The sequence below is a fragment of the Narcine bancroftii genome, chromosome 2 (genome assembly GCF_036971445.1).
Source record: "Narcine bancroftii isolate sNarBan1 chromosome 2, sNarBan1.hap1, whole genome shotgun sequence".
Classification (NCBI taxonomy): domain Eukaryota; kingdom Metazoa; phylum Chordata; class Chondrichthyes; order Torpediniformes; family Narcinidae; genus Narcine; species Narcine bancroftii.
This window is the reverse complement of record NC_091470.1, coordinates 313,429,432-313,457,121: the sequence shown is the minus strand read 5'-3', so window position 1 is coordinate 313,457,121 and position 27,690 is coordinate 313,429,432. Positions and strand designations below refer to the sequence as shown.

General features: G+C 41.5%; 1 protein-coding gene across 2 annotated transcripts in view; it reads left to right on the top strand.

The window, feature by feature from the left end:
* The window catches only part of usp14 (ubiquitin specific peptidase 14 (tRNA-guanine transglycosylase)), a 68,464-nt gene extending 44,927 nt beyond the window's left edge, over positions 1–23,537 (top strand). For both annotated transcript variants that reach the window (XM_069921685.1, XM_069921686.1), the window contains 8 exons: positions 3,207–3,286; positions 5,986–6,100; positions 6,340–6,405; positions 9,104–9,196; positions 11,005–11,130; positions 22,149–22,215; positions 22,756–22,863; positions 23,128–23,537. In XM_069921685.1, coding sequence (XP_069777786.1) covers positions 3,207–3,286; positions 5,986–6,100; positions 6,340–6,405; positions 9,104–9,196; positions 11,005–11,130; positions 22,149–22,215; positions 22,756–22,863; positions 23,128–23,279 — 807 coding nt within the window. In that variant the 3' untranslated portion in view covers positions 23,280–23,537. The remainder of the gene's footprint in view (positions 1–3,206; positions 3,287–5,985; positions 6,101–6,339; positions 6,406–9,103; positions 9,197–11,004; positions 11,131–22,148; positions 22,216–22,755; positions 22,864–23,127) is intronic.
* The last annotated feature ends 4,153 nt before the right edge of the window (positions 23,538–27,690 follow it).

Genomic DNA, 27,690 nt, shown 5'->3' with positions numbered 1-27,690 from the left:
GACTTCCAAAAGGCCTTCGATAAGGTCCCGCATAAACAACTGGCTTCCAAAATCAAAGCTCATGGGATTGGGGGCAAAGTATTGATGTGGATTGAGAACTGGCTGGCAGGTAGAAGACAGAGAGTTGGGATAAATGGCTCGTTTTCTGAGTGACAGGCGGTGACCAGTGGGGTGCCACAGGGATCTGTACTGGGACCCCAGCTGTTCACAATTTACATTTATGATCTGGATGAGGGGATTGGATGTAATATCTCCAAATTTGCAGATGACACTAAGCTAGGAGGGGTTGTGTGCACGGAAGAGGGGGGTCAGGAAGCTCCAGTGTGATTTGGATAAATTGAGGGACTGGGCAGATACATGGCAAATACATTACAATGTGGATAAATGTGAGGTTATCCACTTTGGTAATACAAACCGGAGGGCAGATTACTATTTGAATGGCAATAGATTAAGAGATGGGGAAGTGCAGAGAGACCTAGGGGTACTTGTACATCATGCAGGTACAGCAGGCGGTTAAAAAGGCAAATGGTATGTTGGCCTTCATATCAAGAGGGTTTGAGTATAGGAACAAGGACACCTGACTGCAGCTGTACAGGGCCTTGGTGAGACCACACCTGGAGTCTTGTGTGCAGTTTTGGTCACCTGATCTAAGGAAGGATGTTCTTGCAATGGAGGGAGTGCAGAGGCGATTCACCAGGCTGATACCTGGAATGGCAGGAATGACTTATGAGGAAAGATTGCGCAAATTGGGATTGTACTCCCTGGAATTTAGAAGATTGAGAGGGGATCTCATAGAGACATATAAAATTCTGGCAGGACTGGACAGAATGGATGCAGATGGGATGTTTCCAATGATGGGAAAATCCAGAACCCGGGGCCATGGTTTGAGGATAATAGGCAAACCATTTAGGACCGAGATGAAGAGGAATTTCTTTACCCAGAGGGTGGTGAATCTGTGGAATTCATTGCCACAGAGGGCAGTAGAGGCAGGTTCATTAAATATATTTAAGAAGGAATTAGATCTATTTCTTCAGTATAAGGGTATTAAAGGTTACGGAGAGAAGGTGGGGACGGGGTACTGAACTTTAAGATCAGCCATGATCTCGTTGAATGGCGGAGCAGGCTCGAAGGGTCGAATGACCTACTCCTGCTCCTATCTTCTATGGTTTTTTTTTCTATTTTTTTAGAGAGAGAGAATTGATCGCCAAAGAAGTTGGAGCAGTAGGGCATAATTATCTTGGTGCAAGGCAGGTTAGGCTTGGGTGGGGGCCAAGTATCATTTGAAATTATGAAGGTTGCAAGCAATTAATATAGTTTTTTAACCATACAAAACCAAGTGTTGATGGAAGTGGATACAGTGATCGTGTTGAAGAGATTTCTAAGTGGACACATGAATATGCAAGAAATAGAAGGATGAGGATCATGTGCAAGCTGCAGTTTTAGTTTAATTTGGCATCGGTAGATGCAGGCATTGTTGCCAAAGGTCCTGTTTCTGTGCTGTACTGTTCTATATTCATTTTTGTATATGTTGTTACAAGCTAATCATGTACAATTGCTTAAAGAGTGGGGAATTGTGCATGATCTTTTGGTGTTAAACTCTTTGCAGATAGTCAGAATCAGAATTTATTGTCATAGAATTCGGTATTTTGTGGCTGCATCGTAGTCCAAGCATTTGTATTATAACCATATTATGACATTACTGTATGAACAAAAAATAGTGCACAAAAAGTAAGGCAGTGTCTTCGGTTCACTGATTATTCAGGAATTTGATGGCAGCGGGGAAGAAGCTGCCTTTGTGCTGTTGAGTGCTCGTGTTTAGGCTCCTGTACCCTTTTCCCAATGGTAGCAGAGTGAATAGGGCATGGCCTGGGTGCTGGTGGTCTTTTTTAAGACCCTGCCTCATGTAGATGTTGTCGATGGAGTGAAGTCTGGTGCCTGTGATATTGCAGGCCAAGTTAACAACCCTCTGGAGTTTATTCTTGTCCAGAGAGTTGGCCCCTCCATACCAGGCAGTGATGCAACCAGCCAGAATGCTCCATGGTACAGCTGTAAGAATTTTCGAGAGTTTTCTGTGACGTACCGAATCAACCCCAAAGTATAGCTGCTGGCGAGCCTTCTTTGTGATTGCATCAGCATGGAGGTTCCAGGACAGATCCTTGGAGATGTTGACATACAGGAATTTGAAGTTCTTGACCCTCTCCACTACTGAGCCCTCGACGAGTAATGGGTCGTGTTCCCCTGACTTCCTCCTGAAGTCCACAGTTATCTCCTTGGTTTCTGTGACGTTGAGTGCAAGGCTGTTGTTGTTATATCATTCAACGAGCTGATCTTTCTCCCTCCTGTCGCTTCCTCATTTCCATTTGTGATTCTGCCGACAACTGTGGTGACATCAGCAAACTTGTAGATGGCATTGGAATTGTGCCTGGCCACACAGTCATGGGTGTATAACGAGTAGTGGGCTCAGCATGCATCCTTTGGGTGCGCCTGTGTTGATAATCAGTGAGGCGAAGACGTTGTTTCCACTTCGTACTGACTATGGTCTTCTGATGAGCAAATCAAAGATCCAGTTGTGGGGGGAGGGGGGTGGTACAGAGACCTAGAGTTTGTAGCTTCTTGACTAGCACTGAGGGAATAATGGTATTGAAGACCGAGCTGTCGTTGATGAAGAGCAGCCATATGTATGAATAGCTGTTTTCGAGCTGGAGAGTGGATAGCCAGCGATATTGCATCTGCTGTGGAGTGATTGTGACGACAGGCGAATTGCAGTGGGTCCTAACCTTTGCTTAGGTACATGTTAATTCTAGCCATGATCAGCCTCTCAATCATCAGCTCAATAATAGTTAAGCTGGTGATTCAGTTCACATCTCCTTATTGCTTTACAAATTTTATGAAGATAATTTTTAAAGTTCAGAATTGCAGCATATAAATAAATCACTGCATGTGGTACTTATATTAGAATTTACACGGCCATCTTTCGGGCTCATTAGAGATAAAATAAAATGAAAACTTCTGGTTTTGTTGTGATTGGTAGGAATATAGGCAATAAACGATGAGAAAGTGTGATCCAAACATGACGGTGCTTACTGAATTTCTACCCTACCACATTTTCCATAATTTCTGTGATCAAGCTTTGAACCATAAATATTATTTATCACATTTAGCAAACTAACATTTTCCTCAATAAGTGTTCCTCTTTTTTCTTTTAGACTAATTCGGAGGGAGCAACAGCTTCAACATCCAAGAAAAACTTCATTGATCAGTTTTTTGGAATAGAATATGAAACCACGTATCCTTTTACTAAAAACCGAACAAACCTGTTGGGAGGCTGCAAGCTGAGAAGAATAAACATGATTTTTTGGCGGCTTAACAGCACCAGTCGTAGAATATTGTCCGTGTGTTTGTCATTTTAACTTGTCTTTTGTTTGCAAGTGGAAAACATCATGACAGACTTTAAATTGTCAGAACTTGTTGTTTTACTCTTCAGAGAATGAGGACTCTAGAATGGCAGCGTGCCTCAGCTCGTTTCTAGTTTGTTGCTGGGCTGTCTGAAGAACTTGTCCCCCTTTCTCCTGCACTGGATTACTCTGAAATAGGTGCATCCAGAGATTAGAGGGAAGTGGAAGGACAAGCAAATCATTGATAGAATTTGCCTCTCTCGGCTGCTGCCAGGATATGTAGTTCATAAATTGCTGGATCGAAACACTCTTGATGCCCATTTGTCCATGACCTTTTTCCTGCCTATTGTAACCCAACGGACTGACAGGCTGCCTGTTGCAATGAAATATTTGCAGCTGCACCCTGGCTCCTTAAACCTTATAATTTATTATCCCCTTGCCTGGTTTTCCATTTGAATACATCATTGCACACAGATCTAATCTGCTTCAGACACTATTTTGAAATGCGGTGATGTTGAAACCACAGTTATGTGGATCTTTGGTTCATATTATGAACAGCATATAGTCCAAAAGAGAGAGAGATCCTTTAATATTTGGTCATTTTTTTTTCATTCTTCCTCCCTCCCAGCCTGGAATAGCATCATGGTTTCCTGATTCTTTGTATATTACTGGTTAAGTGGTTTAAGATTAAAATATGCAAAAATCTTGCTATCAGTGAAGAGAAGGGTGAGTTTCTCTTTTTTTTTATATGAACCACCGCTTTGTGTTGTTGGAGTCTTTGCTCTCATTCCATGTTCACTCCATTCCAATCCACACCCGTCACCTTGTGCTAACCAGATAAATTATGTAATACTTTTGAATTAAGTGAACTGTGTGTGGAAGTGTCACAGAGATGTAGCCCTTTTTCATTCAAGTCAAGTCACCTTTATTTATCATTTATACCATACTCGCATGGTAAAGACGAGATAGCGCTTCTCCAGGACCATGGAGCATATTTACAAAAATATAAGAAAGATAGAAGTTAAACACACAAAAGATTAAATATTAAGATGTATATTGTAAGAATCCCTGGTACCAAGATACTTTATGCACATATGTTCTGGGAATTCAGGAGATTGATGCCTACAGGGAAAAAATACTGTTGCCCAATCTGAACATATGATCCCTAGTGCTGCAGTACCTCCTACCATATGGCAGAAGAGTGAATAGTTGACAGGAGAGGTGTGTGAAATCCTTCACAATGCTTATTGCCTTTCATCTGCATTGAGTGTTGTAGATGTCCCTCATGGTAAGAAGAAAGCCCCCAATGTTCTTTTCTGCTGACTTCACTATCCTCTGCGGGGTCTTGCGGTCCGAAGAGGTACAGCTACTAAACCAGGCAGTGATGCAGTTGCACAGGATGCTCTCAATATATCCTCTGTGGAATGTAGTGAGGATGGGGGTTGGGAGATGAACTTTCCTCGGCCTTCGCAGGAAGTAGAGGTGCTGCTGGGCTTTCTTGGCTATGGAGCTGGTGTTTAGAAACCAGGTGGGGTTCTCCACCAAGTGCATTCCAAGGAACTTAATACTCTTGACGACCTCTATGGTGGAGCCTCCAGTGGGCAGCGGAGTGAGGTCCCACTGGGCCCTCCTGAAGTTGACAACATCGCTTTTGTTTTTAAACATTCAAATATAGATTGTTGGCTCTGCACCAGTCCATTAGAGACTGCACCTCATCTCTCTATATCTGACTTGTCATTCTTACTAATCAGGTTGAGTCATCAGCGAACTTGATGATGTGGTTCGAGCTGGGTTTAGCTGCACAGTCGTGGGTCAGCAGAGAGAACAACAGCAGCCCTGGGGCTCTCCCGTGCTCAGTGTGGTGGTCTTGGAGGTGCAGTTTCCAATCTGGACTGCCTGAGATCTCCCTGACAGGAAGTTGAAATTCCAGTTGCAGAGGGAGGTGTTTATACCAAGTGAGGTTCAACTTCCTTATCAGATACTGTGGTATGATTGTATTGAGTGCAGCTTGGGGCTAAATTTTAAAATAGATTCCGAATTTATGTTCATATTGGATTCCATCATTGCATTACTGCCCTAACATACTTGTAACAGACCTTCAAGCAATGAATTTGATTAAACCCCTGACTCCTACTAGATATCTTTGCTCTGTGTCTAATGGAAATTTTTTTGCTGAACCAAAACTTTAATCAATAAGCCCTTACTGCATTCATCCAGTTTATTTTGTCCACTCACAAATCAGCATAGCATTTATTGGTAACCTTGGGAATGGCTCAAAAGTACTTTGGGGTAGAATCAAGAACTTGTAGTTGGAAGGTCTTTGTGTTGCACAAAGTCTTGCCAATCTTGCATTGAAAGATTGAGGCAGGGACTACACTAGAAAAGTGTTCTGAGGGCAGACTTGTCATCAGAAGATCTGATTGAAGAGAAGTTGCCTGGATTTAACCAATGTTTTCTGAAATTGAAAGAAAAATAGAAAATAGCCATATAAACGTTTGATATTATTTTGCAATACATTTTGTTGTACATGGTCTCTCTTCAGTTTTTTTGAAAGTACTGTCTTTCAGATTCATCCTTAACTTTTATAAAGCATGAAGTGCACAGAGGCTGAAGATGAGGAGCTAACAAAGGGCAAGGAAACTCAGCTTCAGCTTAGTTGTTTCATTAATCAAGAGGTCAAATATCTATTTACAGGGCTAAAGCTGGTTAGTATCAAAAATACTAAATTTCAAAAGCTTCCAAAGAAAATTACGATCAATCATTTTATGACAAAATGGATGAATTGAAAATCACTTTTACCATTAAAGGCTTAGACAAATAAAAATATTGTTTTCTTGTAATTACGATTACTTTTTTTTGTTAGCACAAAAAGTGCCGAAATATTGGCAATCTGTCATTCTCTAGATCTGCAATAACTTCAATAACTTCATTTTTAACTTCTCAGCGTCTTCAAGAAGAGATTACCAAGCATTCGCCTACATTGCAAAGAAATGCCTTGTATATCAAATCAGTAAGTTTTATATTATAAATATTTGGGAATGAAGATTCCATTTGGGAGGAGTTGGCCAGAGAATTGAACATGAATTTTAAGAAATAGTTGCATATTTGAAAGCTTCTATTATGTTTTTGAAAATATGTTGTCAAACTTTTATGTTTTATAACTGTTGCAAATGTCAGAATATGGTTAAGAAAATATGCTGATCCTTTTCTGGTCTCATTTATTTTCCACTCTTATCCCCTAGCCTACACCAAGAGAAAATACTTGTTAAACACTTTTTCCCTCTAAGACTCAATATCATTTTCATAATTGATCAGTGAAAGTAAAGGAAGATCTTTAATATCCTTTATATTTCAACATTGTGAAGTACTTTGTGCCAATTAAATTGAACATGTAGCCATTGCTTTGTTGGCCATTCTTCATTTGTAAGCTGAGTCAGGAAAAGTGGCAATTGTCCATAGCATTGAACTAAGTTGCAAATCCCCAATCTGGACTTGCCTGAATGGATATCTCCAGTAGGGATTAAAAGAATTGAAAAAGAAAAAGGCAGTGCTGATGCGGACCCAGGAGAGCAGGGAGCAGAAACGCAGCACTGTCGCGGGGTCCAGCTGCTCAGTCCGATGTTGTTAGCGCTGTATAGACTTTGAACGGCCTGTTAAAGGAGCTGATGGTGGTTTTATTTAAATTCCCGCCACCGCGGTGTCTGCACCCAAAATGGCAGCAGCCATGAGAGGTTGCAGACTTCGTGGAAGTAGAGGCTGGCGAACGGCACCAGAAAACTGAGAGACTACTCCCCTCAAACTAGTCTGAGAAGGAGAGCGAAGCAGAGGAGACAAAAGAGATGACCCACGAGATGTTGACCATGGCAGTGAACTAGTGAGGGACTCTGTGGCTGAAGGACCGTCACAGGCAATAGGCTCTGGTGACTCAAGGTGAGGAACCCACGGAGGCTATGGGCTGCTGGAGACTGCGGTCAAGGGACTTGCACCAGGTTGTAGGCTGCTGGAGACTGGCTGAAGGGTTATCAGGTATCGTAACAGGGGTGCGAGAGGGTGCCGAGGGCACTGAAGGGTTCCTAATCGTGTCAGATTCAGATCTGGAGCTCAGGTTGCCAGTGGTTTGGACTGGATTCTGGCTGTAGAGGCTGCTGGAGGGCTAGAGGTTGGACAATTGGCAACTTTGGGGAGATGGGAAGGATCTCTTTTGCTTCTCCTTTTCTGACTAAGAGGAGCTTCAGATAATTTAAATCAATGGCAATTTTTCTTGTAATATGACACTTTTCTTTGTATGATTGTTAAATGCTGCTCAGTTTCCTACCCTGGTGTCAATAGATTGCCCCTAATGACAATCCACTCTCCACACAGAATGAAATGATCCAAGCAAATTGGCACCTCCTTACGTACTAGTCATTTTCTCAATTTAAATTCTTTCTTTCCTTAAAGAAATTCATTGCAGATTGAAACATTAACTCCTGATGCTAAGGTATTGAGGCTTTATTGCCTGTCTCACGTCCTCTCAAACTATTGAAGATCGAAGGGCGGCCTGACATCTTGGTGTGGAATGTGTTTAAAACCCATGTCCACGATTTGTCTATTTTCCATGATTGTGCTTTGTAGATCCTTTATTTGCGTGGTTGTTGCTTTTAGGATTTGGGCATTGCTGGCAAAGTTATTATTTATTGTCTATCCTGAAAGGCGCCTGATAAGGTAATAGTGAGCTGCCTTGAGCTGATGTAGTCCTTGTGCTGAATGTATTCCGTGCACTTAAGTAGAAACTTTGAGGATTTAGACATCACCATTGACATTATTCTCAAATCGGTTTGGTTAACATGAGGAATTGGCCAGAACTAGTACTGCTCTCACATATCTGAAGCTCTCGCATATCTGAAGCTCTCGCATATCTGAAGCTCTCGCATATCTGAAGCTCTCGCATATCTGAAGCTCTCGCATATCTGAAGCTCTCGCATATCTGAAGCTCTCGCATATCTGAAGCTCTCGCATATCTGAAGCTCTCGCATATCTGAAGCTCTCGCATATCTGAAGCTCTCGCATATCTGAAGCTCTCGCATATCTGAAGCTCTCGCATACTCCTTGCCTTGAGTCACCAGCAGCCTGCTGCATGCACTGGTCCCTCAGCCGCAGAGCCCCCTCACTGGACCGTGGTGTTAGGAAAGGTGCCACTTGCTGGAAGAATCCAGTCTGATATCTTGTAGCCATACTTGTAGCTATCCAACTGAGTTTCTGGTTAAGGATGATGTTGCAGCATGTGGGTGGTGAGAACACGGTGATATTAGATGGTCAGACTCTCTACTGTGTGAGTTATTTGTTGTCCCATTACTTCTTGCTCCTTGTTAGTCTGTGCTTGAATGTTGTTTAGGTCTTGTTGCTTACAGACACAAACTGCTTCATTTCCTGAGCATTTGATTATGCAATTGAACATTGAACCAAAGATGAATGGAGTTAATTGGCCACACGGGTGTATTTGGATGGCATGGGGTTGTGGGCTAGTAGGACCTGTTACCCTGCTGCATTTCTAAACTAAATTAAAATTGTGCAATCATTGTGAACGCTCCTACTTTTGACCTTGTGATGGACTATCCAAAGAAGTAAGATAAATTAAACTAATTATTATGCACTTCTATTGGGTCAATATTTATGAAGTTAACAACGATGATGTGTTTTCTAATCACTGTGTAATTATTTTAATCTAGTCCAAAATATGCCGCTTGCCTGCCTACCTGACAGTACAGATGGTGAGGTTTTTCTACAAGGAAAAGGAGTCTGTCAATGCCAAAGTACTTAAGGTTTGTAATTGTAATTGCTAGACTATAACATGTTTGAAAAGACAGTTTCTGCTCTTAGTTCTCTGGATTCCCAAATAGTTGAGTGATCTAGGTTTTTATTGTTAACCATTTATTTGTTTGGCCTCATTAAAATAGTCAAAAGAAACTTCTTGAATTACACCCCACTCAAAAAGAAAACACGTGTAAATTACTTAATGGCTATCCTTTATTAGAATCTGCAATCTGCATGCTACATAGGAACATAAGAGCCAGCAGATGCTGGAATCTGGAGCAATAAAAAGCTGCTGGAGGATCTTGGTGGATTGAACAGTTTCAGTGGCAGTAGATATTGATTACAGGTGCTGCTGCTCCAAGTATTTCCATTTCCAAATTTTGTTGATCTTTTAGAGAAGCATACTGGAGTCAAAATTGAAGGAGGGGTGCTCTTAAATTGTAATAATTTGCTGAAATAATTGAAATGGAAGAAATTGATTTCTATGGCATGCAATTCAAGATACCACAGAACCAATGGCATTTGCATTGTACAGATGTAGTTTAGTTGCTGGATAATACAAAGATAATCACATTCTATCCTCCCTGTTTCCTTGGTTTCCAGTCGCACGGCTGCCTCCCCCAAGCGCCGGTCCCTCGGCTGCACCCCCGAGCGCCGGTTGCCCGGGCGCCTCTCTCCCCATTTACCGGATTTTGGAGCTTTCCGTATTTTAGAAGTCCAGATAAAGGATTGTGCACCTGTACCAATATTTCTCCTTTCTCCTTGATAGTTTTAGATTGATGATTACTATATTAATAGCCAAGATGTTTCGAATCATTGTAAAAAAAAGTCTTCATTTCCTCAACCCTTTTTTCTCCAGTCTTGAAGTTATTCCATAATCTAAAGGTTAGTTTCAGTTTCCTGGTAAAATCCATCAATCATTTCAGCTTAAAATCGAGCATTTTCTTCAACAGATGCATGCACAGTAATACTGTTTAAGTAGTACATCTTAAGAGGTAAGGTGCTTTGCACGGTTCAAGAGGCTCAAAAAATACAAATCTCTGTATTTAACTGGATCAGGCCAGAAGCCTTGCTTTCGAAGAATCTTGCCTCTTTAAAGTTTTACAATTTAATAAACTTAAGTGCTTGCTCTTTGTGTTAGCGATTGCAATTTCAGTATTTGGTGTTGAAATGATAACCTTGTTTAAACTTGACATGATTAGATTTAATTGATCAGTTAGATTTACTCGGATGTTGCTGGAACTTGAGGAATTGAGTTACAGGAAAAGTTCAAACCGATAGGAGTTTATTCCCTGGAGCATAAAAGAATGAGGGGAGATTTGATAGAGGTGAACAAACTGATGAGGAGTATGGATAGAGTAAATGCAAGTAGGCTTTTCCCTCTGAGGTTAAGTGAGATACAAACTTGAGGGTTGAGGGTAAAAGGGGAAAAGTTGAAGGGGAACATTTGGGGAACTTATTCCACAGAGTAGTGGGAGTACTGAAGCGGTGAATGTGGGCTCAATTTTAGCATTTTAGGAAAATTTGGACAGGAACATGGATGGGAGGGTTATGGAGGACTATGGACAGTGCAGGTCAGTGGGATTTGGCAGAATCCAGTACAAGCTATTTCAGTACAGGCTAGAAGCACTGAAGGGCCTGCCTCAATGCTGTAATGCTTTCTGGCTCTATGGTCAATATTGTAATTTGCAATATAGGATTTTCTAACCTACAGCATTATAAATTGCATTGAAAATCTTTAGTGGTGGATGCATATCATTGCATTGGCCATTATGGTTTGCAAGTAGAGTTACAATTGTTTTGTAATTGTCTTCAGGATGTCAAGTTTCCTTTAATGCTGGATGTATATGAACTATGCGTACCAGAGCTACAAGATAAAATGGTTCCACATAGGTTAAAATTCAAGGAACAAGAGGATCGAAAAGCTGATATGCACACAAAGGTAATTTGAAGGTTATTCCTATAATTATCGTTAACTGTTCTTTCATGACGGTGCTCCTTTACATAACTTTGGGATGCAAAATTTTTACATTGTGTTCAGTTCTGGTCACCTCATTACAAGAAGGATGTGGATGCTATAGAGAGGATGCAGAGGACATTTACAAGGATGCTGCCTGAATTGGAGAGCATGTTAGTGAACCTTGTTGTTTCTCCTTGGAGTGACAGGATGAGAAGTGACCTGGCACCTATGGGGATTGGTAGATGCCGAACAAATGAATTTTCTGCTGCTTGAAATTGCGTGATGAGTGGATTGGCAAATGGTGAGGCGTGCCAATTTTAAACTTCCATATTTTTCACTTGTTACAAACTAAATGAATCCCTGCACCCCCCGTTAGTCCTAACACAGAGACAGCAATGGAAGATTCAACAGACAGTGGTAAATTCAAAATAGTTTTTATTAAACTATTAATCACATAACAGTTCTCACTTAACTCTAAACTTACTTAACTCTAAGTTTAAACCCCACTAAGCGAATGTAATTGAATAAATGTGTGTGTATATAGTCCAAACTATTTCAGTTTAAATTTGAGTCTGAAAAGTTCGTTTTAAAGCCCAGAATTTTAATGTCGTGTTGAACTTGAAAGTCTATTAAATTGTAGTTCAGAAGTGACTAATAAACATCAAGTTCTTTTAAATTGTTGCTTAATGCAGTAATGAAGTGTTTGTTAATACTGATTCAGTCCTCAGACTGTTCAAACTCACAAATCATGTTGAGCTATTTTCCCAGGAAGAGATTTCTTCTTAAACTCACACACTGTTGATCATCTCCCTCTTAACTTCTTAAGAATTCTGGAGTTTCTTTCCTTCATGATGCTGCACCCTTCATCTTCAAAATAGCGTTTGGAGAAGTGGTCTTCCTTTTGAAATCCACTTATTTCTAGTCCCCTTTTGTTAGGAGTCACATAACAGCATCTATTCTGGTAACTGTAATTCAACCCTTGGCTTCACAAAGGTCTAGCACTGGTGTGTTCCACTGGGACTCCTTCTCCTATTCCAGCTACCGTGATATAATACAGACCAGTATCTCCCTCTCTTTCTAGTTTTACTCCCATCTTTCCAGAATATCTCCTTTGATAAGGATAATATAGTACAGACCCATATCTGTTTTACCCCTGTGTGCATCATAGGGTTTTCTTCTCCACCTCTCCCCTGTCTTCTTTTTCCTGCCTCCCTTCCTTCTCATATGACCTGATATCACACAGCTTCAGTCTCTTTTGCAAAACCTCTTCTGTTCCAACATTTGATTTTGCAAAGTTTAGCATCTGTCACTCAAATTGATCTGTTTGCTGTACTGCCTGCACAAGGCTGAATGTATCCAATACTATTCCCTTAAAGCACACATTGTCCTACATCCATGGTGATCCATTTTAATTCCATAATTGGCTCAGTGTTTCCAAATTAACATCTCACAAGAAAGGATCGGAAGTAGGCCATTCGGCCCATTGAATCTGTTCTTGTTCTCTCTTAGTGCAATAGTGTTTGTCAAGTGTGCTGTGGTGTGTTGTGTAGCCCTGTAACCAAGCCCACTCCATGACCTAAAATATATAATTCTATGTTAACTTCAAATATTTTCTGCGATTTTAAAAAAAATTAAAATTTAAAAAAATTTTAATTTTAATTTTTAAATTTTTTTTGCTGGTTGCTTGAATTCTGGATAACAGGTGATGAGAGGCAATGATTGTGTGGATGACCAGAGGCTTTTTCATAGGGCTGAAATGGCTAACACCAGGGTGCATAATTTTAAGATACTTGAGAGAAAGTACACGGGAGGGGTTAGGCGGGGTGCGGGGGGGGGTGGTGGGATTCACATGGAGAATGGTGGGTAAATGGAATGTGTTGTTGGCAATGAATCTTTTACGAGACCATTAGATAGGTACATGGAACATAGAAAAATTGAAGGTTATGCAGTGGGGATATTTTAGGCAGTTGTTAGAGTAGATGAATGGGTCAAAGAGTGTGTCCTGTGCTGTAGATTTCTATGTTCTATATTTCTTATTTTCTATGCCAGATCATTCGATAGCTATTCTGAGAATTTGAAAAATGTAATCTTGAAATGAATGGAATTTTAATGGAACATTAAACAAGCACTTACCTGTGTGAAGTTTGATGATTATTAATCGAGCAGTGGGAATTGGTGAGTCAATGTGAGATCCCATCCACGCATGTGCAGCTATTCCTTTACAGTTCAGAGGGGAGAAGCCACTGAACTTAAATAAGCTCAACTGGATGAACCAACCATAACACAAACCTATGACTGAACATTTTTATTACAACCAAACATCTTTATCCGTAAACAAGAGAAAAGGAAGAGGGTGAGGTGGGCATGTCGACTCATCAACTCCCATTGCTCGAATAATAATCATCAAACTTTGTACAGTTAAGTGCTCATTTAAATTTCCATTATTCTTTGCAATGTACATTGGTTCACCAATGTGAGAGTTTATAGCTCAGTGGCTTTTCCCCTTCGGTTGGTCCGACAGACCATAAACAGTTCAATGGGTCCCCTTTCTGTGGCATTGTTCAATCCGCTGCGTGTAGTATAGAAGCTGTGAAACTCTGCCCCTCTGAATTTAAAGACTTATTGAAAAACCTATTAAAGGTTCTCATTACTCCATCCCATCTGGCAGAGGATATCCCATATAGGGACTTCAGCCCTATTGGCTGCTGAGTGCCGCCGCTCTAGTTGAATGAGACCCAAACTGAGAAATATCCATTCTTGCCACTCTCATGACCTTCTGCAGCCAACATCTGGGAGGTAGCCCGCAGATGCATTTCTTTTATAACATATAAAGAGGTATTTCTCATTTAGTCTAATATGTTTTGTACATACAATGTATCTTTTTAAACAATCCAATTCACGTAATCTTTCATCTTCGTATACATACAATAAAAATTTTGTCCCAATTTTCCTTGCCTGTTACGTTTCAAAATGTCTGTAATTTGAATGCTTACACAGTCCTCCTCCCGACGGATATAGTCCATATGAATGCAAGACAAAGTTTGTACTCTCTGGGCCGATGTCAAGGCCACATGGGACAGGCTATGCAAGTCCAAACTGGAAGTTGGTGACAGTAGCCTTAAATAGTCCAAAACAATCTTTATGTCCCAAATTTCCTTATATCAGGGTACCATAGGATACAGTGGAACACCCCTTCCATAAATCTTTTGTTCATCATCTTATGCTCAGAGACCTGGAGTGTCAAGAAAACAGCCAATGCACTCTTTGCTGTATTCACCGTGCTGTAGCTGGCCCCCTGCTTGTAGAACATATCGGTTTGAAAACTCAGTATGCCTCCGATAGAGGCTGACTGTTCATTCAGTCCAATTTGGGCACAGAACTTTTTTCATTTCTCCACATAGGAGGCATAACGTTTCTGAGTAGACTTTCTCCAAGATGCCCCCAGGAAGTTCAGAGTTCTAGGCTGCAGAGCGTTTATGTCGGTCCTCGCTCTCCGATCCTGCATCCTAACAGACTTAAGTGAGACAATGAATGAGATATCTTTGACACCGGTTGGATTAGCAGCCAACATTGGGAAGCCCAGCAATCATGTGGCACCGTCTTCCTGTATCTTATTCAGGCACCTCACCACGAAGGTGAATGGGGGGATTGCATAAAAGTTGTATTTTGACCAGTCTAGGGTAAAGGCATCAATGGCCTCTGCTTGGGGATCTGGCAGCCAGGACACGAACATCGGGACCTGGGCATTAAGCCTGGATGCAAACAAATCGATCTCTGGCATGCCAAAGGTATCTGCTAGTAGTTTAAAATATTTCTTACCCAGAGTTCACTCAGTGCTGTCATTGAATTTTCTGGACATCAGGTTCACCTGTGTGTTTATCCAACCCAGCAGGTAGGCGGCAGTAACCCAAATGTTTCTTTGAATACACCAGTGCCAAGTCTCAATGGCTAACATGATATAGGAAGGAGATTTGAGACTTCCCATATTATTGAGGTAGGCCACTGCTGAAGTGTTATACAACCTCTGCAGTACATGAATGTCAGTTTCCCTTGCACAGAAAGACTTCAGTGCTAGAAACCCTGCTAGCGTTTCCAAATAATTGATGCCTGATTTAGAGGCTTCCCTGAGCTCTAGGTCTGTCCATCTGCCTCCAGCAGAGACCTTTAGATTCGTGGCTCCCCAACCTTTGCCACTAGCATCAGACCTGATCTCCTTTCTGAGCTCAATCCTCACATAAGCCAGCGATCCACCATGCCAGGTTGGATCTGGCCTCACTTGTTAGCCTCATGAGTCTGTCAAAATGTCCCCTAGCTGCCTTAAGAGCTGATATTTTGTCCCTTTCCAGGAACCTACAATTTAGCAGACTATATTGTACCGCCGGGAAAGCTGCTACCAGTTTCCCAATCAACCTTTCTTATGGAAGGACTAAACTCTGTCATGAGCCCTCTGCAGGCTGTCCTAATCTCTGTCACTTTATCATCTGGCAGGGTAACTTTCATTTCTTTTGTGTCAATAATGAAGCCAAGGAATTTTGACCTCTTAGTAGGCACCAGCACTGTTTTCTTGGGATGAATTTTAAACCCCACATGGCTTAGTAATCTCAAGGTGGCTGCTACTGCCCTTTTTTGTTTCCTCAAACAATCTGCCCATGATAAGGGTATTTTCTAGGTAACCCATGGGCCCCTCTTTCCTGAGCCTTGCAAACACCGACTTCAGTAACTTGGTAAATGATCTGGGCAAAGTCTTGTACTGCCATAGCTCGCCCTTCCAGGTAAATTTCAAGAATTTCCTGTACTGTGGGCAAATTGCGACCGAATAGTATGCATCTTGCAAATCTATCATGGGCACGTAATAGCCCTTAGGTAACAGTGGCATCACAGATTATAGATTATCCATTTTAAAATGCCTGTACAAGACATATTCATTAAGATCAGAGTTTGATGCAAACTCATGTTATTCATGGCTACGACGTTCAATAACGATTTTCTTTTTTTAACACCATGATCTTGGCATGAATAGTCTCTGTCAGTTGTGGTCTGCATATGTTTGTATATAGATCCTTCCTCCTTATCAGAGAGGATTTCTTGGGATCAAATTTGATTTTATACCCCTTCGCTGTCTGCTGAATAGAAGCATCAGTGGTGATATGACACCATCTATCATAGAATAGCATTATTCCGCCGCCAACCGTTAAAGCCTTGTAATTATCAAGTGCACTCAACTGTAATTGTGTAGCATTTACTTCCTCAACCTGCCTTGTCTGCGGGCTGGTGCATTCTGGGCCAACCTCCGCGAAGCTCTTAGAGCGAGAAAATTTTGCTGTCGCTGTCTCAATGCAGGGCGTTGCCCTAAAAAAGACCTGCTGGCTTTTGCCGCTTGGAGTGGGAAACTGCCTCGGATAACCCGCTTAAATTCCCTCGCATACCTGCGATAGAGGTGAAACATAACAGGTTCTCCTGCCTGTGCTCTCGAACCTCTGACCATGTCAACCACTGCCTTCTGCTGCTCATTCAAATCTTTCACCTGTTTGCTGAGATCGTCACCAAATAGAAATTTCATTACAGGGTTAGATGGTCTGCACAAATGAGCATATCTTACATTTAGGTCGGACTTGATTAGCTCCTTCCTGAAGGCATTCAGTTCATAGTTTTCAGGGATAACAGTCCCAGAGTGTCTAGTTGGGTCTCCAATAAATTGTGTGAGAGCATTTGTGTGAATGCAGTGATACCTTTAACCAGTGACCCCTGTAGTCTTTTCAATTTCATGTCTTTTGCCCTTGTGGGAACCTTCAAATTGTCTCATATCATGGGGTTTACCATAGGTACCTCCAACAGAGGGCAGTTAACAAAGCAGGGGTACTTCTTGATGGATTCTTCTAGTATCATCTCCTGAAAAGCATGCAAGTTATTGACCCTGCAATATCATCCTCTAGTGGCTGGTCAATACCCCTCAGTACTGCAGAGTTTGCAGCAAAGGTCAGTATAGGGCTCTCAGCCTGGCTGGCCTGAGCAGTGTATGGGGATTTGGGGAACTCGGCCTCCATTACCTGCCCTTCATCATCTTCCCATGCGTAATCATAAATGTCCTCCCGCTGCTCTGATGGTGTAGGAAACTTACTCACCATGGCTGTCACCAGTTCCTCCAATTTATCCAGACAACTTACAATTTTGTTGCTGATCGAGGCCTCTGCTCTCTTGCAGCCCTTACTCTCGGATTGGGTGCCCATCGTTCAGAGACCACGCACTTCCTTTGGCTTTTTCTGGTGGTTATTCTTACCTGTTGAGTGGGCAGCTTTGCTACACTATGTGCTAAGTTTTAATTAAGTCCTACTTGCTCTTGTGCGGGGTACTTCCCTTCGCTGCCACTTGATATACTGAGGTCCAATCGTCTCATGCAGCTTACCTCATGCAACGGCATAACAATATCACTGATTGCTTTTTGAGACCCTGACCTCCACGAAGCCAGGTCGGTTCAGCCAGACTTGGATCCCACCTTCAACGAAGGTAGGCCACTGTTGCCTGATCCCACCCCCAATGGAGGTGGATCAGTCTTGATGCTCCTCAGCTGGGACACTGGACCCCGGCAGGCCTGCGGGGTTTTTGGCGCTAACGAAGCACTATGGGGGGGTCTTCTGGGAGGCTTTGCTCCTCAGGCTCTTGCCACCCTGCCTCTGCCCTAGCCCCTCTTTGGGACCTGGGAACCTCACGCTGGTTGTCCAAGACCTTTCCCGGTACACTTCCGCCTCCGGAGGGCTACATCGGGGCCTCCCCTCATCGGGACCCAGGAACCTCCCACCAGCAGTCCCAGAATATTTAACACTTACTTCCTTCTCTGGAGGGCTCATTCGGGGGTTTGACTCCATTTTTGTGGATCACTCTCCTATGATCTCCCTCAGGGCTTTGCTCCTGCAGGCCAATTATTTTAGTGCTTTTTTGGGGTCGCTCTACTACAATTCCCCACTGATTCAGTGGTCTTTTGCTCCCGCACTAAAAATGCGTGCTGCTCCTTGCAAGTCAACAGATGTAATTGCTGCGCATGCGCGGATGGGATCTCACGTTGGTGAACCAATGTAAATTGTGAAGAATAATGCTATGACCAGATAGAATAAATTTTTTAACCTCCATCATAATTGCATCTTTAATATAATGGAAGGACAGATCTTTCCATCCTTCAGTTTGGCTAAGATTTGTCCTGAAGTGAAAGCCCATTTATCTCTTCTCCTGCACTGCTTTGATCCTTGTGTCTTTTATTACTTGCATTCTGAAGGGGTGTCGTGTTTTGGGCATACCTTCACGATGAAGAACCAGGGAAATGAGACTTTTTGAATGAGATTTGAGTAATTTTGAACTCAAATATTGGTGACACTTGTTTATGGAGAAATTGGCAGTAAATGTTTTAACAGTATTGAATAAAACTATTTTTTTCTTTAATTTATTTAATTTTTCAATCAACATGGTTACAAAGCAAACAAAATCAAAGAAGCATTACAGATATATACAATAAAATACCAAAACAGAACTACATATTGATATACAAAGAAGGAAGAATCAACGTATTGTCACAATGTTCAAATTCTGCACTATTGTTTATAAATACAAAATTACGCACAGTGCTGATCCATAAAAGTAGGAAACAGAAAAGAGAAAGACCCCTCTCCCCAAAGGAAAATGAAAAATGAAAAAGAAGTAATTCTCCCATATAATGTGACAAAATCATTTTTTCATAAAGCATTAATTGCATACAGACGAAACATTATGTGATTCATCCAGAGCTTATTTCCTCCCATAAGGGAGAAATGTCTTGACATAGACATCACTAGGGATACTGGAGATGGTGGTATTGGAGATCGGGGTTGGGGTGGTGGGTGGAATCATCAAAGGTTAACCCCTGTGTTTCTTAAATACAGGTTCCATATTCTTAGAAACATGTTGAACAATTTCTGAGGTTGTAAGTAATCTTCTCCAGGGGAACACAACTAGGCATTTCTGACTTTCAGTGGATCAGACTTGGTTGTGAATTAGATTTCCAAGTAATGGCTATGTATTTCCTGGCCACCACAAAAGCAAGTTTAACAAATTTCAATTGATATTTCAACAGCCTCATTTTAGGTCTTATATCTGCTAATTTCTCCAATAGAAACAATTCTGGCACCTGAGGGTATCGAATTCTGGTAATTTATTCCAGAAGATTCCCCAAATCTTCCCAGAAGAATCTCATGTTCGGGCATGACCAGGTCAAATGCATAAAGGTCCCTATATCTTGACCATATCGAAAACACATAAATTGGATAATTCAGATTTCAACTTGTTTAATTTTTGCAAAGTACAGCTGATGCAAAAAATTATATTACACCAGCCTATACCTGACATTGAATTGTATTGCTCTTGCTGTCCCGACACAGGTCAGACCAACAAAAATAGTTCAATTTCTGTATACAAGTCTGATTCCCATCTCTCTCTTGATTTATCTAGCCCTTGTTTAGGGGTTACTGCCTGAAGTAACAAATACATTTTTGAGATAAATTTCTTTGTGATCCCCTTTCGATCCAGAGTCTTTTATTTCAGTACATTGCAGTAAGGTCAGTGCTGGATCTAATTTATCCCTTAAATAGCAGAAAAAAAATTTTTTAAAAACTCCAAATTTATTCCTGATTTGTTCAAATACCATAAATTGTCTCTCCTCAAAACAATCTTTGATATATTTGATCGCACTCTGAGACCAAGTTTCTAGAATTTTATTATTCACCGTTAATAGAATTTTGAGCTCTGGGTGTTTTGGGTGATAGGCCCCCCACCGCCAACACAGATTTGACCATTGAGTTTATTCCAAATTGTAATAATATGTTTTAGTAAAGGGCTTCCTTAGAACCAAATAATAATTTAGAATCCCTGGCTATTGAACCATTAGTGGAATCTATCTGCCAAGATCCAGACATAAAAGGCTTTGGGGTTAACCAGCAAGAACAACAAATCATTCTATTTGCTGATAATGTTCTGATATATCTGACAAGACCCAGTGAGTTCATTACAAAAATTGCAGTCAAAATTGGAATTTTTCGGGACTTTCTCAGGCTATAAAGTTAATTGAAATAAAAGCAGTTATGCCACTTACGGGTAGGAATTATGATCATCTTAAAAGAGACTCTCAATTAAGTGGGTGCTTAATGGGATAAAATATTTAGGTATTAAGATGGATAAAAACTTACATAATATATATAAATTGGAATGATCTTCTTTTGCTTCAGAAAATTGAGGATGATTTAAATCAAAGAATAACTCTTCCAGTTACTTTGATTGGAAGGGTCAATTGCATAAAAATGAATGTATTGCCTAAATTACAATATCTTTTCCAAACCTAACTGTTTTAGTAACACAACAATTCTTTCAGAATTTAAATAAATATATTAGGAAGTTTCTGTGGAGGGGTAAGTTTCCTAGAATCTCTATTGATAAATTAACATGGAATTATGAACTGGGAAATATTATTGAGCAACCCAAATGAAATCTGTCGCCTCCTTCTTTGATGAAGGAGACAAGTCATTTTGGGCAAAGTTGGAACTGCATAGGTTGGTGAGAAGAATGCAGTAAATTTTATATATAAATAAAACTTATTAAAACATACATTATAATAACCCAATGGTCAACTTTTGAAAACATTTTTAACACATTTTATAACAGATCAGCAACATAATATTTAATGAATTTTATTTGCCCAACATTCATTTATAATCACTAAAATTGGTATTTATTGCCTTGCTGACTTGTTTTTTGAGGAAATAATGTTTGAAGCGGGGAGAGGTGCCTCATAGAGTTGATGGAATTGGATAAAGGAACGGTTAACCAGTAGAAGGCAGAGTTAGGATGAATGGATGTTTCCCTGGTTGGTCATTTGTGGTTAGTCGAATGCTGTAGGGATCGGTGCTGGGCCTGCAACTGTTTACATTATACATGAATGTTTTGAAGTCTAGCATAAGACATGACATTGAGTGGGAAAGCCAATTGTGTAAAATCTGCAGAAACAGAAAGATAGGTAATTGGGCAAAGATCTGGCAGATGAAGTACATTGCTGATAAATGTGAGGTCAAGATTCCTTTAGTATCATGTAATAGTACAGAGCATGTACTTTTACTATTACTTGAAATTGCCTTCTGCCTGCCGTAAGTCTCCATTAGTGTCACCTTACAGTAAGAGAGAAAGAGAAACAAAAGAGTTGTGGATTCACCTCCAAGCCTCTCCAGCCTCAAAGACACCTGTTTGATTCATTGACAACCCGAGCTCCAAATCCAAACCTTTGACACGATCAGGAAGCCTTCTGTGCCCGAGGTCCCTTGGGAACCCTTCTTACCTTCAGCACCCACTCGAATCCCATGAGCCGGCCAGTCTCCAGCAGCACACAACCAGTTTGGTCCCAAACTTGCTGAGCCCTTTGCTCATCTGCAGTCATGATAATCACTTTGAAGGATCATCTCCTCTGCTTCTCCTTCACAATGGGAAGTATTATTTCTGTTTGTGGTGCCCTGGTCAGTTAGCTGCAACCCTCAAGGCTGATGCTGAGCACAGGCAGCACAATCTTGGGCACAGGCTTGCAGGATTTTACTTACAGACACCGTTGGCTCCTTTAACAGGCTATTTAAAGCCTGTATGGAGCTTCTAGCATTAAGATCAGACAGTTCAACCTTCTGGAGAAATGCTATGTCTCGAATCTCGTGGGTCCACACCAGCGGCAAGCACTGCTGTTACAGCAGCTCTGGCAGGGCCACCATTTTTTGTTCAAAGGCCATCCATGTAGAGGTTCGCTCTTTGAATGTATTTAAGACACATAGATTGCTGAAGAATTGGGGAATTGAGGGTTATGGGGAATCAGTGGGTAAGTGGAGCTGAGTACATGGCCATATCAGCCGGGATCTTAGTGAATTGGGAAGCAAGGTATAAATGGGCCAGAAAGCCTATTCCTATTTTTTGGTGAATTGTGTTTATTACCTGTTAATTTTTATGAATAGATTCTCACTAAAAATGGAAGTGGAGAGCCAAGAGAAGTCAAGTATGAACCATTTAATTTCCCTGATGGTAAGTGGACAATTAGTACTCATGTGGACGCTTCCATATTTTGTAGTGTGTATTGTCGACATTGTACTGTCACATCCAGTATTTCCTTCAGGCATTTTGGTCTGCAGTGAGAAAATTTGTTACGTGCAGACATTCACCAAGCTGCTTAGTAGCATTTTTTCCTCCTGGGGCTGTTGGTTACCAGATCTCTTAGCTTAGCTCAAAAGCTAGAGATATTTTGATTTTTTTTAACAACTATTTTAAAAATGTTAAATTTTTAACATTTTTTAAAAGTTGTTTTGTAGCATTGAAGAATTCAGTTTAATACCTTCTTTCATGCACAAACTATACCATCTGTAACCAAGCTGTCTACTTTTTATGGATACCTCATTAGGTTTGAATTAAACTAGTAAACAGATGTACTGAGTTAGTGCCTGGTCTCATCTTGATGTCTTCTCAAAGTACTAAGTGTAGCTAAGTTCAGTAATGTAATGGGTTAGGAACTAAAATTGTTGCTTTGCTTTTTGGATAAGAACACTAAAAGTTGCTTTATTTTAACAGATTTAGGCTCAAATAACAGTGGATACTATGACCTAATGGCTGTGCTAACCCATCAAGGCAGATCAAGTTCATCTGGTCATTATGTATCTTGGGTTAGAAGAAAATCAGGTAATTTTTTTGCATTAACTAAATATTAAAAGGAGGCTTTCAAAGGTTATGGGGAGAAGGCAGGGGGTGGGGCTGAATGGGAAAGTGAATGGTGGAGCAGACTAGATGGGCCAAATGGCCTGCTCCTAAATTTATTGTCTTTCTGTCGTTTTCAGTATTAATTGGGCTGAGTGCTTTGTGTAAAAACATATAAATGCAAGAAATGTTTGTCAAGTGTTCTTAAATGTGAACTTCGCCCTTTTTTTGTATTTATTTGATTTTTAGATGAGTGGATTAAATTCGACGATGATAAAGTCAGTGTTGTGGCACCTGAAGATATTCTGAAGTTGTCCGGTGGTGGTGACTGGCACATAGCCTATGTTCTACTGTACGGGCCTCGTAGACTAGAAATAATTGAAGATGAAGCCCCACAGTGATATTGTAGTTAGGCACAACTACCTTCATTTTCCTTATCCTGCATGGCTCTTACTGTTGTGCAATGCCTTCACTTTTTGTGGCTTACCTTAATTGGAAATAAGATGCAAAGGGAAGGTGTTGTCTTAACTGTGATCCTGATATTGCTTAACATCACCTTTCGAAACAAATTGGGTATTGAAGGAGACCAGTGATTTTGATCTGTTCTTAATCTGACAATTCTCCATGTGGAATAATTAAAAAAACAAGTGATCCATAAATCTTGGTATCTTCTGTTTTTTGTTTTCAGTCAACTTTTGCAACTGGTGAGTGGATGCGTGATGAAGAAAAACAAAACTAATGTCCCATTGAATGAGGTTTCTTTCAGATTAAAAGTACAGAGGTTCTACATTTTTTAAAGCATTGTAATATAGTTCCAACCTAAATGAGTTTGCCAGAACCACACTATTGTATAAAGTAAGTTCAAAAACCTTGTTTCAAAACTTTGAAGTTCAACTGCTGTTTCCACACAATTCACTGCAAAGTAACTTGATTGTTCTCTGAAATGGTTTGTGATTTATTGCCCAATAATTGACTTAATCTCCAGTCACAAGGTTCTGAACTTGTTAAACTTTATTCTTCAAAGAGAATAATATGTCAGTGGGCTGTCAGGAGCCTGGGTAAGGAATTTCATCAGATTGTTTATCCAGAGCAGCAGTTGGTGCTTTGTCTGTTTTCTCTGATTTCCCCATCCCCTAAATTTTAATCCTCTGCCATAACAACAGAAATATGTGTGAGCCCTCCAGAGTTTGTTCTTCTATATTGCCCAAATATTATCAGAATCAGTGGTGCTCAAGTTGCCATGATCCGCTTTGAGAACACATTCAACAGAGAGTGGATCAGCATTAATGGAGATTAGCAAATGTGGGATGATGGTTACTTTGCCCTTCCCATGTTTCTTTATTACTGAACTGTTGGTTGCTATTTTAGTCTTGCACAAAGCCCAACTATTCACATAACGCTTGCTCTTGGAGATGCAAATGTTTTGTGACTTAAGCAATTGTGGCAGCTACCAAAATTGTGGGTGCAAACTTGCATGATGCTTTGCCAGTGATCTACAACACATTAATCAAGCAGAAGCACAGTTAATAAATCATGAAGGGTCAAGGTTTATCTTCAGGAATCAATGCAGCTCAAAACTAGCTCAAATGCTAGGAAAATGAAATAACAACAGAAAATGCTGGAAACATTCAGCAAATTAGGCAGCATCCATGGAAAATAGGTCATTTTAGTTTTAGATAATGAAATGAAAATAAAAATTCTGGACTCTTAGTGTCTGAATATCAAATCTTTTAGATCTCCGTGGAAAAATTGATGCTATTTTTGAAACATCACTTATCTGATGTTACTGCCGGTTGCAGCTCTATGGAGTCAAGAAGTTAAAGACTACAATCTGTTGACTAATTCGCAATTTGATTCCAGTCGGTCCATTGTCATCTTATCAAGAGTAATTAGAAGTGCAACATTCTTGTACAATGTTGCTTTGACTAATACCTTTTGATTTGTATAGTTGTTCAAAATGTATAATTTCTAATCACTTAGTAGTGATTTCCTTTGAGTAGAATTGCATGTGGTCTTTACACATCCATTTTCTCTTAAGAATCTTTCTTTGGCTTGGCTTCGCGGACGAAGATTTATGGAGGGGGTAAATGGAGCATCCAAAAAAAAGTACCATTTTCAAAAAAGTTATTGGTATTCCTTGAGTTATATGAAGATTGCCAGCTATTGAAAAATTTGTTTTGCAGTAACAAACTCACTTAAAAAAAAGTTTAACTGTCGAAACTTAACAGAAATATGCATTTTATTTAATGGTCATTTTATTAGTTCATCCAGTGCAACTTCCCAGTTAGGTAGTACTGTACCAAAAATCTCTCATGTTTCATGTGTGAGGGTGGTAGTTGTGGAGAAGGCAAGGAAGCACAAATGCATCAATTGACCTAATTGGTGACCATAACTTGGCTTAACATCAGGTTGTTGTCTGTTTATAGCGGTCTTACTGCTCAATTTGTGGTCTGGCTGAAAAGTATAATGGGAGACGAGCAGCTTTTATTTGAGTTGTGTCTAGTGTTTGAAATATAGGCATGTTTAGAACTTAAGCTCCAAACCAGCTGAAGTTGAGTTGTTCAGAATGTGATTCAGTCATCTTCAGGAACATATTTTAACTTTCTTGCTTATGCCCAGTGTTTCATCATTCTTCTAGTAGCTGGTAAATAATTTGACTAGTTTCAGACACGTAATTTAAAAAAAAATTGGTCAGAATGGGATCGATCCTCTCCCTGTTTTGAATTCAGTGTGTTGCATTGAATTACTTCTCCCATTCTTGTATCTACTTCCAATTTACTGCTATTATAAATTAAAATTTAAATGTAGACATATAACACGGTACAGGTCATTTCGGCCCTCTAGTCCGTGCCTCCCAATTTGTACCCCATTAACCTAATCCCCCAGAATGCTTTGAAGGGTGGGAGGAAACTGGAGACCCCGGAGAAAGCTACGCAGATACAGGGAGAATGTACAAACTCCTTACAGACAGCGCAGATTTGAACCCCCATCTGGTCCCGATTGCAGGTGCCGTAAAGGCGTTGTGTTAACCGCTACGTTAACTAGGAGAAGGCCACTCCGATATAAAACCTACGACCCAAGGACCTCGCTGCCACGTCCCAGCTTGCTTGGCCACGGCACACGAACCATGGGTGTAAAGGGTGGGGCCAGTACTGCGCGCACTGCACTCCACCTAAAAGCTCCTTTGCGCAGGCCCGAGGACAGGTCCACGTCCCCCCCCTCCACGTCCTCCCCCTCCACGTCCTCCCCCTCCACGTCCTCCCCCTCCACGTCCTCCCCCTCAAAAGATGCTCACAAACTCAAGCTAGCATGCTGGAACATCAGAACCATGCTAGACAAGACTGACAGCCATCGACCTGAACGTCGGTCTGCCCTCATTGCACATGAACTCCTCAGACTTGACATCGACATAGCCGCTCTCAGTGAAGTCCGCCTGGCAGATGTAGGCAGCCTCCAAGAACGCGGCGCGGGCTACACACTCTACTGGTCTGGCAAGCCTTCGGATGAACGACGCCTATCTGGTGTAGGCTTCATGGTCAAGAGCTTCATTGCCTCCAAACTCGAAAACCTTCCGACAGGCCTCTCGGACTGAATCATGTCCATGCGACTCCCACTTCAAAACAAGCGTCACATCACCCTCATCAGTGTCTATGCTCCAACCCTCCAGGCGGAACCAGCAGAAAAGAACAAGTTCTACACCGACCTGCGCAACCTCATCCAACGTACCCCTACAGCCGACAAGGTTGTCATCCTGGGCGACTTCAACGCTCGTGTCGGCAAAGACTCAGAAACCTGGCCAGGAATCCTGGGCAAGCATGGCGTCGGCAAGTGCAACGACAATGGGCGCCTCCTGTTGGAGCTCTGCGCAGAACAGCAGCTTTTCATTACAAACACCCTTTTTCAGCAGAGGGACAGCCTTAAGACCACCTGGATGCATCCCCGATCCAAACACTGGCACCTCCTGGACTACATCCTGGTGCGAGAAAGTGACAAACAAGATGTGCTCCACACCAGGGTCATGCCTAGCGCGGAATGCCACACTGACCACCGGCTGGTTCGCTGCAAGCTCAACCTTCACTTCAAGCCAAAGCCCAGGAACAATAAAGCCCCCAGAAAGAGGTTCAATGTTGGAAAACTGCAGTCAGACGAAGCGAGAGGAAACTTCCAGGCAAACCTCAAAGCAAAGCTCGACGTTGCAACCCGCCTCACGGACCCGTCCCCTGAAACCCTCTGGGATCAGTTGAAGACTACCATACTGCAATCCACTGAAGAGGTACTGGGCTTCTCCTCCAGGAAAAACAAGGACTGGTTTGACGAAAACAGCCAGGAAATCCAGGAGCTGCTGGCAAAGAAGCGAGCTGCCCACCAGGCTCACCTTACAAAGCCGTCCTGTCCAGAGAAGAAACAAGCCTTCCGTCGCGCATGCAGCCATCTTCAGCGCAAACTCCGGGAGATCCAAAATGAGTGGTGGACTAGCCTCGCCAAACGAACACAGCTCAGCGCGGACATTGGCGACTTCAGGGGTTTCTACGAGGCTCTAAAGGCTGTGTACGGCTCCTCACCCCAAGTCCAAAGCCCGCTGCGCAGCTCAGACGGCAAAGTCCTCCTCAGCGACAAGATCTCCATCCTCAACCGATGGTCAGAACACTTCCAATCTCTTTTCAGTACCAACCGCTCAGTCCAAGATTCCGCCCTGCTCCAGCTCCCTCAACAGCCCCTAAGGCTAGAGCTGGATGAGGTTCCCACCCTGGATGAGACATATAAGGCAATCGAACAACTGAAAAGTGGCAAAGCAGCAGGTATGGATGGAAT